This window comes from Colletes latitarsis, chromosome 7, assembly GCF_051014445.1.
Source record: "Colletes latitarsis isolate SP2378_abdomen chromosome 7, iyColLati1, whole genome shotgun sequence".
NCBI lineage: Eukaryota > Metazoa > Arthropoda > Insecta > Hymenoptera > Colletidae > Colletes > Colletes latitarsis.
The window spans coordinates 11,807,400-11,821,579 of record NC_135140.1 but is presented as its reverse complement, the minus strand read 5'-3'; the positions used below and the strand labels follow the sequence as shown (position 1 = coordinate 11,821,579).

Here is a 14,180-nt window from a genome sequence, read left to right as displayed (position 1 = left end):
AATAGAAATTAGAAACTTGAAGAACTTGACTTCTCCCTAGTTTCTGCTATAACTACAACCTTTCTTATGAATATACTTTAACCCCCTCTGTTTCAAAGTACCTGGAATCCTGGAAGTTATTGGAGCACCTTTTCCAAAAGAGCCACTAAATAAGAAGTTATAATTCCCATGATTTTTAATATTTTTCCATGAAAAAAATATTGTACATGCTTATAAGACGAATAAATATATCTGCAAAGTCTCAGTACAAAAAAGCCTATCTATCATTAAAAAAAAAATCACAAAAAGGGCCGTGAAATTGACAGTCTAGACAGCAATACCTCCTTAAATAACCGTGAACCAACCGTATCGGTGAAACAAATGAAACATTAAAAACAATAGACATCGTGTTAAGGAAGTTTCATTTGTTGAAAAAATATAATTAAATATACCGGTTTATAGAATTCGTTCCACAAGTGCAACGATTGAAATTGTGAGTGCATTGTTCTGTTTAGTGCTGTTACGATTACGTAATGTGCTGCAATTTGCTATGTTGAAAAATCGCGTGCGGTTTTCTCCTTCTATCAACGAGTCACTGTCTTAAAAAGACCCATGCGTCAAACACTTCCTGCTGCGATGATTTTCTTTTCCTCGTGACTCGACGTTATAATTTCTGTTTTTGAATTCCGTTAGATAAGGACTATCCAGGAATCGGATCCGAATTTTGAACGTTTCCGTTTACTGTTCGTCAGAGTTCGAGGAAATAAGTACTTTGTAGAGCGTTAATGAGGGTCGTGGACTCTTGGCCGAATGGAAATATATGCTCGGTTATAAAATCAGATGTAAAGTGGCCGTAAGAACGGAGCAAACGTTCTTTATTCATCGCGCGTCGAGACGTCAGCATTTCGGTGCAACCAGTGCAAGACATTTCCCGTGGCATTGTTACAAGGTAATTATTTAATCAATTATCAAAACGTGTTATAGCGTTTGTAAAGCGAGTTCAATGTTCCAGAAATTGTTCTGAATTTAAAATATCGAACGGTAGGTTATCGCGGGTTAACAGGTCGAACGAAAAGTTTGTGCGTTTTTATTCTAAATAAATTCGACTGTAATCTTTTCTCACAAAGTGATTTATTCGATGGGTGTCTATCTTGGCAAAATTTTTGTGATTTTTACGAGTGATATTCTCGAAGGGCTGTTCATATCAAATCGATCAACGAACCGTCTTAAAAATCAGTTGATGGTTCAAGTTAAATCCGCACAAGTTAACCATGAATTTCGATAAGCGTAGATTCATAATTCAGAAGTAGATTTTAACGAATGTTTTTGAGGATAACGAAGAAGTATCGCGTGAAACGTGCGCCCATATCAAAGTGTTAACGCGTGTGCTTTTTATTTATTTGTTATTACTCTATTATCTCCAGAAACATGAACATTGCGGGGACTTTAACGATACTCGCTTGTCTATTTTGTTTTCAACCGTGCGTGGCTGAACTAAAACTCGTACAGGCAGTATTTAGACATGGAAACAGAATGCCTACGGAAGGAAGGACGTTTTATCCGCACGACCCTTATGACAGTAAATCGTACGAACCAGAAGGATACGGCAGCCTAACAAACGTACATATGCATATCATTTATTTACACAATTATATTAGTCACTTTGGTATTTTTGATTAACAAAAATAATTAGAAATGCTTTTGTAAATCGCATTTTCGTTTATTATGTTCTTGTTAAAATTTCAAAATTAACTAAGATAACTGACTTATCGTTCCTTCTATTGCACGTAATTTCATTGCTAAATAATGAATCGGAAATCAAAATGTAAGTTCGATACTGGGCATGAGTTTACGACAGTATAGTCAAGTTATGAGAAATTTGTAATTCGCATAGGCTGGTAAAATGTCGTCGTATAAACTTGGCCAATACTTTCGAGAAAGATACGATAAATTCTTAGGGCCAATTTACTCAAAGGAAATTGTATGGTTTCGCGCTGACGAAATAGAGAGAGTGGTAATGACCGGAGAACTCGTGGCTGCTGGAATGTATCCGCCATGCAAAGAACAAATGTAAACCTAATTTTCACTTATTAACTGTTGTGTCAATAGTCAAGTACCAGGTACCGTATTATACTTAACAAATTTAAATGTTCTTATAATATTTTAATATTGCTTTGGATCCATATTCATTGGACAACTCTATTAAGTCGCGCCATAAGTTCGTGCTGTTTAATATTATTGAAATTGACGAGGATAAAATGTATAATTTAATAGAAAACAAACAAAATTTGTCAGTTCGGGAGATTTTTGAAATTTTAAACATACTAACATCTATAATTCATACTTTGAAACAAACAGATATTGCGTCAAAGCTCCAAGTTTGGAATTGCATGAATATTTTTGTTAGTATATACAGGGGGTTCGACCAACCATGGGAATAATTTTAATGGGAGATTCTAGAGGCTATAATAAGATGAAAATCAAGAATAATAATTTGTTGATGGAGGCTTCGTTAAAAAGTTATTAACGTTTAAAGTTCCGCCCGTACTGAATTTTTTTCTCGAAAGTGGGTAGGATTTCGAGGATATGTTTAATGACCAAAAATGATTGTAATTGAACCCCGCAACTGAAAATAATTTTTCCAGAACGTTTTCTTATTAAATATTCTTGATTTTCGTCCTATTTTGGCCTCTAAAATCCTCCGTTAAAATCTTTCCCAGGGGTGATCGAACACTCTGTATAATAAAACCAAACCTTATAAAAAATAAAATACAACAATCTCTAGGCTTATTAGTGGGTAAACAATTTGGAAATATCAACATTATAATGAAATGTGTTGAACTGCATTTGGCTTCGCCAAAGAAAGGGAGGGAGTTATCGAACGAGAAGAGGTTTACTGTTCTCCATAAAATTCCATCATATCTTGAAAATATTGCTTTAAGTTGCAGTAAAATACTCGTCACGAACATATGGGACGATCTAATATTATACATCGATTTGCTTTTTCAAAGTAATTATCGTGTACATGGACTATAAATACTTATATGCTTGTGGTTATTGGACAACCCTGAATATTTTGATTATTGACACAAAAGTTTAACGAAGAATTGACATAACGTCGTAAAGAAGCATTGACCGATAAAAATAAAACGATTAAATATTACAGGTGGAATCCTCATCTAAATTGGCAGCCGATACCAGTATGGGCGCCGCCATTTGCGACCGATTATCTTTACAACGGCCTGTTTTGTACAAATGCAAAAAAGTGGAGAAATAATGTAGAGAAAACGGACAAAGATATAGTGAGGTATGAAAAAGAAAACAGTGATATTTATCGATACCTGTCGGAGCATACAGGAAGTAATATCACGCAACAAAGGACATTTAGTTTGCGTCAAACATTGTACGCGCAGGTGAATAATATTTTTATGTATTATTTAAATGACCATTATGAAAGCGACTGAGTGGAGTGAATACGATACACCCAATTTTATGTGACTCCGGCACATAAATCACACTGTATCTCACCGATAATACGAATGGTGTTTGCTCGAGATGTGATTTGTTGGAATAAACAAAAGACTTAACAGCTTGGTGACCTGTAGACAGATACATTTTTCGAAATTATCACATCATTGAAAATTCACATATTAACTATTTAAGCGTAAATGTGTTAAAATGCACCTTTTGGTCGAAATATATGTATACGTATAAATCGTATTAGAAATAGTATGAATCTTTACCTTTTTTTAGTATTCCATGAGATAGGGAACTATAAGTAAACCTATTTATTTGCATATTATTAATATTTTAGAGAGATATTGGTTTAAAATTGCCCGAGTGGACAAAAAAGGTTTTCCCAGATGGAAGATTGGATGAACTTGCCACGTATGACATTCTAATTCGGACTCGTACTCCGGAATTAAAACAACTATTAGGTGGTAAGTTTAAAATCATTAATATACGTTAAACGATTATTTTTAATTTGACAATTTTTCATGAAATAATTTTCTAAAATATTAAATATTATTTACTCATTGACGACATATTTATATACCAAAATATTTATTGTAACAGTATCTGTTACCATATAGTGCAAACCTATTTACGTACATATTTTATGTAATATTTGATTATTATGTTCAATAGGAATATGGATTCGCGAATGGTTGAAAAACATAGATAACTATTTAAATCAGATCGATACGCGAAAAGCATTTATGTATGCTGGCCATGAATTAAATATTGCGGCTATACTCGTAGTATTGGACAATTTCGACTACGAAATTCCTTCCTACAGTAGTACTGTGATGTTTGAATTACACGAAGTCAATAATAAGTATTACGTGCAGGTAATGTAATAAATATATTAATTAGTAATTGCTACTGTATTTACCATCATACTAAAATAATTAGACTGTAAATATTTTCTATTCATTTTTTTACTTCTATGTACCGTTAATTTTATAGAGAGTATTCGGCCACCCCTGGGAAAAATTTTAATGGCAGATTCTAGAGTCCAAATTAAGACGAAAATCAAGAATACTAATTTGTTGATGGAGGCTTCGTTAAACAGTTATTAACGTTTAAAGTTCCGTCCGTACTGAATTTTTTTCTAGAAAGTGGGTAGGATTTCGAGAGTATGTCTAATGACCAAAAATGATTGCAATTAACCCCCTCAACCGAAAATAATTTTTCCGTGAATAATTGAAAATTTTTTAATTAAATTTTTTAATAACTTGTTAACGAAGCCTCAATCAACAAATTGATATTCTTGATTTTCGCCTTATTTTGGCCTTTAAAATCTCCCATTAAAATTTTTCCCAGAGGTGGCGAACGCCTTGTATAATTGTCTATAAAAGATAAACTACATATTTTCTGGCATAGCAATAATTTCATATCTTCTGTACATCTTCTCCACGTGAAAATTACTGCTTGTTACACAAATAATTTAAAACCATTTCAAATTGATCTTCGGAATAATAAATTTTTGTTACTGTGAGCGATCAAGAAGATATTTCTATAATTTGTACTTTTTGTTTTTTTTTTCATTGTTCGCAGATACTTTACAGAAATAACGATAATTTAAGAATTTTGAAATTACCCGGCTGTGGTAAAGAAATGTGCTCGTTGGACAAATTCAAAAACTTCGTAGCACCGATAATACCTAAAGATATAGCAGCGTTATGTGGAAATACCAACGAAATTAATTCAGCAATAAAACAACAATCTAACTATTGAAACGATACTATTTATCTAATATTTATTTATTTAACATTATTTATTTGTAAATATTTATCAAATATTTAATACAAATAATTTATTTGTAATTCAACAATAAATTCTTTAGGAATTATTTTTAAAGGATGAAAAAGGAGAAATAGTAAAATCAATTTTTCTATCTGTCTCTCAGAACGTATGGCTAAAGGAGGTACATAAAAAATAAAATGAATATTTTTAATAAATCATTTCTCTAAAACAGATCTTGACTGAAATTGTCCAATTCCCAAATGGATCCCGCAACTCTTTGATACACACGCATATGCACAATTTAGTTCATAATATACACACAAATCAAGTATTAAAGTGTTTCTATTTTTGTTTTTAAAAATTTTATTCATTAGCTTCTACGTTTCTCTATTCTACACATGTACATTTTATTACCGATTTGTGGTAATACTGTTGAAATAACGTTCTGATACGAACATTATTAATTAAAATATATTCGTCTCTATTGTGTGCCAATTTTTATATCGTTTACGTAAATGTTTCATTACCTTAATTTAAGAAAAGAATTCTTGGACAAATTTTTGGACATTTTAGTTAGGATTCAATTTCTCTTCGTACAGTTTGCAAAGTTCTTTTTTTGATATATAATCCCATATATGATTCATTTCTTCTTCCGATGGAATGACATTTTGTACTAACTCGATATACTTATCGATTGGACAGATCTCGTCACAGCCAGGGAATTTGTAAGGTATCAACTCCTCCGTACTTCCGGTCCATAGAATCATCTAGAAACACATGAAATAATTCAATTTGGCTGAAAAACATGATAATTTTTTTTATCCACGATAAAAGGAATTTTGATTTGTTCACTAGCCAAAGAAATAATTGATTTGATCAATTTAGCTGATCCATTCCTTATTGTAAGCGGTACGTTTTTCTTTTCTCAATGATATCATGCATCGAAACGCCTTTCTGAATGAATTACCCTAATAAAGTGCTTGCCAGATGCGTCGCTCAATTTTTCAAATATGATTGCACAACCATACATTGGCAGATCCGGCACAGTGACATTGTGCGCTCTCACGAATCCTGCGATATTCGTTTCGTGACCGCTATACAAGTAAATCTTCCGTGGCGTAGCGCTATCTTCGTTACGTTTTATGTTATCGATAAATCTTTTGATAAGTGCGCCACCGTTCAGTCGTCTCATTAGCGACGTGTAAGAACGAATCGCGTACTCCAGTCTAACAACGTCCTGAATCTTTTTGTAGACATCGTCGGTGCACCATTCCGGCATTACCAGATTCATGCTTTTCTGCAAAATCATTTCGATAAATTTAACACGAACGAACACATTGAAACGATGCAAGTATTAAAAGTATCTCCTACAAATTCGATCGAAAAAATAAGCATTCTTTACCAAACAAAATGTAAAAAGATTTGTGTGCATTCTCGAAAGATAAATAAAACAGTGAACAGAACCACCGTATTTTGCAAAAAATGTAAAAAGAAACTTACTTTTTAACGTGACAGAATAATCTTAAATTATTTCTAAACGATTAACTGTACCTGTGCTACCAGCAAATTATAAATTTCGTACACCTCGTTCGTTCTAGTAATACTTATGCTAGTTTTCTCAGACAGAAACTTGAATAAATCGCTGAACACTGAGGCTTTTTTAAGAACCTCTTCTGATTTTCTCACTGTCTGTAGCTCGTTCAAATACCTGTAATAAAATATTTCTTACAATTTTAATTTATCTAGCAATCTAACAAAAGGTGTATCTAAGCAAATAATCTGATGTTTCTTGCTTTTACGAATTACTTTCAGTTCCGTTTCACTTAAAGGGAGATTCTCGTGTAACAGCATTAAAATTAAAGTTTCTTTTTAATTTTTTCATACAGAATTAAAAGTTCTATTATACTAGACTTTTAGGAACACGAAGAAACACCCTTAAACTATATGAAAATATCTTTTTGGTCCATTTTTTATTACCTTTTATTAAATAGTAGCATCCATCATAGAGATCAGAATGCAACAAACGAAAAATGTTCTTAAAGATGGTTAGTTCCCATTGACACTGAACCTATTTTAGACAAAAAATATAGAAAACTTTAAAAATTATAACATTTTGAAGACAAAATTTTTATATCAAAAAAAAAACTTTTCCTCAAAATGTTATATTTTTTGTTTAATTCAACCAGCTTTCAGAAAATTTTTCGTTTGTTGCGTTCTTATCTCTACGTTGTACACCAACTATGATTACATCGGCGGATAAGATTACAAGACTTAGCTACTATTTAAATGATAATAAAAAATGGACTAAAAACATATTTTCGTACAGTTTGAGGGTCTCTCTTTATGTTCCTAGAAGTCTAGTACAATAGAACTTTTAATTCTTGACGAATGAAATGAAAAAGGAAAGTTTTATTCTAGCGCTATTGCACGGGAATCCCCCCTAAAACTCGCGTCCCCTATAAAAATTGCAGCAAACACAGTTCATCTGGGCTGTAAGACACATACACTGGAGAGAAATCTGGCTTCATTATATTGTCCACTTTCTCTGGCATGTAATGTATCGGTATAGGCATCCACGACAAGTCTTTGTTCCACTTTTGCGTTGGAGACGGATGATAGAGTGCAGCCAAGACTAATTGAAGAGACATTTTCGTTCGGTCCATGTCCGTGCTGTAAGCGTACACGTCACTAGGATGATAAATATCGCCTAAGAATTTGTTATAACGATCTCGTAACATTTTTCCTATACGATATTCTCTCATTTTTCCTTGCTGCAAATGAATGACATTGGTTATCTATATTCCCATTTTCTACTTACACGCGATCTATTCTTGTTACGTGTGTATACATTTGTCAGCTGCCCGAGGCCCCAGGGCTCATACGTCGACACATTATGAAGATTGTTCGGGACCAATTCTTTCTGGCGCGGTGTTCGTTCTCCATGCCTGAATAACTAACGAAATTTTGACAATTTCAGAGGAAAAAATCCATTGGAAATCAGTGCCTGTCATAACAATTTAATTTGACGATTCAAATATCATCTATTATATCTGCATTTAGGTAAGACAACAATCTTTCCACACTTAGGCGCGCGGGAGGCTAAGTCACCTTATCTAATGTTTGAGATTCTTGTGATTTATTCTTATTATTATACCGATAAAATGAAATATTTGGCGAAGATTTAAATCTTCGATCCTTTAGTAAATTATCTATTTCACGTTGAATTGTATTACTTAATATGTTTTACTAATATACAGGGTGTTCATTGAAAAAAATTTAGGCACCTAATTAGATTTTTGGAAAGGAATTTTTTTTCTCGAAAGTGCTTAGGATTTCGAGGGTATGTCTATTCACCGAAAATGCTTGTAATTGACCCCTGTAACTACATATAATTTTTTTAGAACGATTTGAAATTTTTTTTTTTCGTCGAAAAATTTCACATTCTCGAATTTTTTTCTAGAAAGTGGGTAGGATTTCGGAGTTATGTGTATTCACCAAAAATGATTGTAATTGACTCTCGCAACCGAAAATAATTTTTCCAGAACGATTTGAAATTTTTTAATTTAATTGTTAATAACTTTTTAACGAAGCCTCCATCAACAAATTGGTATTCTTCATTTTCGTCTTATTTTGGCCTCTAGAATCTCCCATTAAAATTTTTCCCAAGGGTGGCCGAACACCCTGTATAATATAAATAAAATAAATGTTCTCTATAACTGTTTTAAGAACCGTAATCGATATTATCCCTGCTTTAAAATGTAATGTAAACAAAGATGACGAAATATATATTAGAATTTAAAATATACACTGTTGTATTTGGGGAAATAAATTAAAGTAGAATTTTTTATTTAAACTAAACGAATTGCAAAAACCTAGTAAGCCTAACAAAGTAAAGTGTCATCTAAGAATATTATAACGAAACAAAGTAAATAAAATCATCGAAACTGTTATATTTAGCTTTGATAGGATCGAGCCATGAAAACAATGCTGAAGTCAACGGATCTGAATGATTCGGAGTGTATAATGAAAAAACTTAAATTATTGTTTCTATTTGTACAAACGATTATAAAAATTAAAACAAAATGTGTACTTACCACTTGTACTAATTCCACTCGAAATTCTGTTTTCGTCGAGTGTAGAGATAAACCTAAGATAAGAATAAGTACCGTTACAATTAATTTTCTGTCAGTCATATTAGGGAACAGGAAATGTGATTTGAAATGTGAAAGTTTCGAATTATGCTCGATACGTTTGGCTGTACGACAGTAACAGCGTTTCACTTTAACGCGAAGCAACGCTGGACCTCTACATGTGACAACTTATGACCCGAAGACTGATATTGTAGCTTATATTCGATTGTTCTTTTTCAGAATGATATACATATATAAAATGAAAATATTGCACTTATTAACATTTTCGCACGATATGGAGAAATAGGTTATAACCAATATGCGTCAGTGAAATCTTAGACTAAAATTGTAACGTACGATGAAGACGAGAATAGCAACTCATGGTTAAACAGTCAATAGAATATTATATAATAGCGACAATACTGATAGTGACAATACCGACCGTCACCATTTTAAATGAGTTTCGATTAAAATGCCGACGGTTGATATTATTTTGTTCTTAAGTATCATTGGTCGTGACGATGATTAAATTCAAATAAGTTCGCGCGTTAACAAAATCGCGTGATAGATTTAATTAGACACTGTATAGACGTGTATGTGTGCGTATTTGTTTAAAAGTTGGCAGCACCACTTAGAATTTACGTTCAAGGTGCAGGAAGACAATTACATAATCAAACAGATTTTTAATAACGAATTGTACGAAATTTCAGTGTGCAATGAAACATTTCATGCGTCGATGTTACACATTTAGACGTTACGTACTCATATCGTAGTAAGTGACCTTTGAACTTGTATTTAAATACACTGTTGCACCGTTATGTAACGAAAGACGGTTGAGATTGTTTGAGAATAACTACGGAATCACGTTGACACGAGCAATAATCCGTTGGGTCACTAATATATTCCACGCTCGGCATCGATAGAACGCTACGTAATCGGTACTTAAATGAATCAGAAGTATAAAACTAACCGCGAAAGGTTGAAATCGCTAGTTTTAACTCCGAACATAGGAAATTCTATGACTAACTGAACACATCCTGGCGATTATAGTAAGCTCTTAAGTAATAAATATGGTATTATGTTTGTGATACGAAACACACTGTTATCTCCTATGTCATATTCTTTTCTTAGATTTTGAAATTCGTCATGCAATTGCATCAACCTGCTATTTAACGGTTCAATCACGCGACAGTCACAAATTTATTAGAAACAAACAATGTTTACACGCATATATTTCAAACGTTATCGCATCTGTGAAACTTTCTTTTAATTGTTACGCGTACGTATATTGCCTCTTTCATTTTACATTTCCAATTTTAATTGAATTCATCAGTAGGAACATACATCGGGAATAAAATGGACACGATAAATGCCGAAATCTCCGAATTCTTCGTTAGTATAATTGTTTGGAAAGAGACAAAAAATCAAGGACAGTTAAATTGTTGTGTGCATAAGAGAATAGAAATTTCATTACACACCTTTCACTTTCTAGATATTTCACAAATTCTAACAAAATTATCGTTTCTCTGAATTTGTAAATCGACAAGTATTTTGTAAATGTCAGATTTGGCGCTCTTTTCGCAGATTCGTCAATCATATCACAGATAAAGAATAAGATCATCCTATTGGTTTCTAATACATTGAATGATAGTGATAACAAGTGAATAGTGATAATAACATTTTGCGATAAGAAAAGTCATAGTCAAGGATGTAGCTAGATTGTTGAAGTCCATTTAGCTATTTCTAAATAATTTTAAACTCTTCAAAAGTGTGATACAATTATATCATCGAAAAAAGAGTGAGAACAAGTATTCGATACCATGTCGATCACTGTTTAAATATTATATTTTATATTAGAAAATAAGTAATCAGTAATTATGTTTTAGTTTAGCATCGTTTTCCCTTCATAAAGGAAAATTTCCCTAGACACAGTTTCGAATATGCTCTTAATCATGTTAAACTCGTCCATCGTAATCGATAAAGATAGCACACGTAGGAAAGTTGTGTTTGTGATATAACTGCAGGCAACGTATATTAGAGACGGAACTAGTTAAATCTGCCGCAATTTTTCGCGCATACGCGTGAAAACTATTTCTTACATAACGTCATGGAAACCAGGAAGAGTTTAGTGGATCTCCTGCACGTAACAGTAATAGGTGAGGTAGGTTAGGGCATTTAAGAGGTGTATACGGATTAACTATACGGATGAGCTATACAAATAGACGTTACGTCCAATTACAGACCAGGTATACGAATAGACATACAATGCACATACATACGTATTTTGTCGGTCCATTTCTCTAGGATTCTAGAGTTCCATTACCAGTTTCGTGTCACTCGCAACGTTACCAACAGATTATAAAAATGAACACAAGTACCTAGAAGTGAAACAGGAAACGAAATTATAGGAATTCTTTTATTTTTTAACGTAATGAAAGCTGTACCGAAATCAATCGATTAATGAAATTATCACAGAGGTGTCTAACAGATTTCCAGAAAAATTTGCAATTTTGTGTGTGAAATCGTGTGCCGGTGACGCGAGATCGGATTTCAGCTCTATTGAGAGCAAGAAGGGAAGACTTACATTCGCCTTCTTTCTCGAATCTCCGAAGCTATACGACGCACCAGAGCTCACATACAAGGTGGCTATGCATTAGTGTGTTTAAGTGGAGGGGGAGTTTCCTTTGTACACCGATCTACCGTCTGATAACACTGAATTACCTTTTCCAATCCCTTCCTAATCAGCTCACATATATGTACATACGCACGAACTACAGTTGTTGCCCATCAACACTAATTCAGTGAATAGTTTCTCAACTGATCGTCATCCATGAGAAGAGGACGCTAAAATCATCTCCTTTGCTTCGGTATGCCAGTCAGATTGGGCCACAGAAGTCCATGAATCCATTCTCATCTCGTCTGTGACCAATGTACTTTTTCGCCCCATTTCCGTGTAGCTCTAGATCCCATTATTCTTTTAGTATCATTCGCAACGTTATCAACAGGTTATAGAAAGCGACCATAATATCACAGACGAGGTATACGAGTAGACCTATCACTTAATGTATTTTTTCGGCCCGATTCTCTGGGGCTCTAGAGCCCCATTACCATTTCCGTGTCACTCGCAACGTTACCAACAGATTTAGAAATGAACACAAGAGGAAGTGAGACAGAAAATGAAATTTCAGAAATTTTATTATTTTTTAACGGTATGAAAGCTGTACGGTCCATCATTGGACATCAATCGATTAAGATTATTTAAAGATTTCAAGATTATTAAAATATGGTAGGATGTACCTCGTTGACAACTACATCGAAAATCCTTATTTATTTAAAAAATAACTCGGTATGGCAGTCAGATTGGGTCATCAAAGTCCATAAGGTGGAAGGTCTATTCGTATACCACGTGTATGTTTCGCACAGCATCAAAAGAAAAACGGTAGTTTGGAATGTTTATTGTATTTCTTTTACAATCGCGATTCCTACCTAGGATAACCTCGACGAGAATTGTTTTTCTCGAAAATACATAGGATTTCAAGGATATGTCTATTACCAAAAACGATTCTAATTGACCCCCGTAAACGAAAATAATTTTTCCAGAACGATTTGAAATTTTTCAATATAATATTTATAATCATTTTAATATTTTTAAAACGTTCCAATTGGCCGACACGAGTGTTGTTCTCGCATGTATCGAGATTAAACCCCTCGATGCTTGAATATTTTCCAAATTTACAATCCAAAATACACAACTTCTCTTCGTGTGCATTAATGCATGTTTTGTTGGGTGTTGCAACATATTGTTTTACGATTTTAGTGACGTAGTTTACGTATCGTTGTTAAAATCCTGTATAATTTACTGATAAGAAATGAAAGATGAAAACTTATACAAAAGAAAGTATCGTATAAAGGACAAAAGATCGAAGAAATGAATACGTGATGTACGACCTTGGCTCTCGACAGAAATTCAAAGAAACTTTCAGTCTCCTCGAATTTGTCCACATTTTCATACCTATTGTTTGCAATAATTATTAATTAACATCAGACAATAGTTTAAATAATGCTCGATAGCGTGGGTTGTATAAATAATTGGTTTTAATACTATTTTGCATAGAATATTCATTTTTCGGTCAAAGGCACGATTAACCGTTAATTGATTGGTGAACTCGCCAAGGTCGGTCTTCCCCACCCCTTGAACTCTTCTGCCTGAGGCTCTCTTTCTTTTCCAGGCTAGCGGACGTGACGGAACCTCGTGGTTCTGCGCTCCACCTTTACTCATCACTACTGACCACTGGACGAGCACTGGTCAACTCTAGTCACCAATACTGACCATCAGTGATCAGTAGTGACCAGTAGTGACCAGTAGTGACCAGTAGTGAAAGAATTCTGAATCTTTCCTGTCTAATTTCTTTTTTGACCTTCAAACGTCTGTTGGGCTTGAATGTTGGGTTACATCTTGCTTTTACTTCTCTGGTCCCGTTCCATATTTTACTACTGGTTCCTTGTTTGGTTTGTCCGAAGTAAAATCTGTTTCACTGACCACTATCGATACAGTGGCGAGTGATATCTCAATCTCCAATTTCTTACTTCTTTTTCGACATTCAAATGTCTACTGGGCTTGAATCTATCATTTTGCCTCGCTTTCATTTGTCTGGTCTTCTTACATATTTTACTTCTGGCTCCTTGTTTGCGAATGTGTTTGTTCCTCTATTTTATTCTTGCTTAAACGTTGCTTATTGTATATGTTGTGTTAACTAATCGCAAATGCAAACTTTTTTAGTTTCAGCTTACTTACAGGCCATCGTTGGACATCGTGGGACG

At 33.6% G+C, this 14,180-nt stretch overlaps 2 protein-coding genes across 5 annotated transcripts; one reads left to right on the top strand and one right to left on the bottom strand.

Moving 5' to 3' along the window:
- The first annotated feature begins 573 nt into the window (after nt 1-573).
- On the top strand, nt 574-5,431 carry LOC143344001 (venom acid phosphatase Acph-1). Its single transcript, XM_076769523.1, has 7 exons — nt 574-928; nt 1,404-1,599; nt 1,874-2,049; nt 3,146-3,392; nt 3,794-3,920; nt 4,129-4,331; nt 5,041-5,431. Exons 2-7 carry the CDS (start codon nt 1,408-1,410, stop codon nt 5,218-5,220), a joined length of 1,125 nt encoding a protein of 374 aa, XP_076625638.1. The 5' UTR covers nt 574-928; nt 1,404-1,407; the 3' UTR covers nt 5,221-5,431.
- A 137-nt stretch (nt 5,432-5,568) lies between these two features.
- On the bottom strand, nt 5,569-11,687 carry LOC143343999 (venom acid phosphatase Acph-1). 4 transcript variants are annotated; one of them, XM_076769521.1, is made up of 7 exons: nt 11,639-11,687; nt 9,324-9,376; nt 8,078-8,182; nt 7,735-8,000; nt 6,781-6,937; nt 6,197-6,526; nt 5,569-5,996 (listed from the first exon to the last, which is right to left on the bottom strand). In XM_076769521.1, the coding sequence occupies exons 4-7, from the start codon at nt 7,989-7,991 to the stop codon at nt 5,799-5,801; spliced, it is 942 nt and encodes a 313-aa protein (XP_076625636.1). In that variant the 5' UTR covers nt 7,992-8,000; nt 8,078-8,182; nt 9,324-9,376; nt 11,639-11,687; the 3' UTR covers nt 5,569-5,798. The 4 variants fall into 4 exon arrangements, with proteins under 4 accessions (XP_076625636.1, XP_076625635.1, XP_076625634.1 ...); XM_076769520.1 differs by lacking the exon at nt 11,639-11,687 and adding an exon at nt 10,122-10,259; XM_076769519.1 differs by lacking the exon at nt 11,639-11,687 and adding an exon at nt 9,717-9,780.
- Nucleotides 11,688-14,180: the final 2,493 nt, after the last annotated feature.

Bases quoted from the DNA above. Each gene is read 5' to 3' on its own strand.
- LOC143344001 (XM_076769523.1), top strand. From the start codon at position 1,408: ATGAACATTGCGGGGACTTTAACGATACTCGCTTGTCTATTTTGTTTT. The intron at 1,600-1,873 runs GTACATATGCAT...TAATTCGCATAG, and splicing joins GATACGGCAGCCTAACAAAC to GCTGGTAAAATGTCGTCGTA. The intron at 3,393-3,793 runs GTGAATAATATT...TTAATATTTTAG, and splicing joins GTCAAACATTGTACGCGCAG to AGAGATATTGGTTTAAAATT.
- LOC143343999 (XM_076769518.1), bottom strand. From the start codon at position 9,422: ATGACTGACAGAAAATTAATTGTAACGGTACTTATTCTTATCTTAGGT. The intron at 8,001-8,077 runs GTATACACACGT...ATTCATTTGCAG, and splicing joins GCCTCGGGCAGCTGACAAAT to CAAGGAAAAATGAGAGAATA. The intron at 6,527-6,780 runs GTACAGTTAATC...ATGATTTTGCAG, and splicing joins ATAATTTGCTGGTAGCACAG to AAAAGCATGAATCTGGTAAT.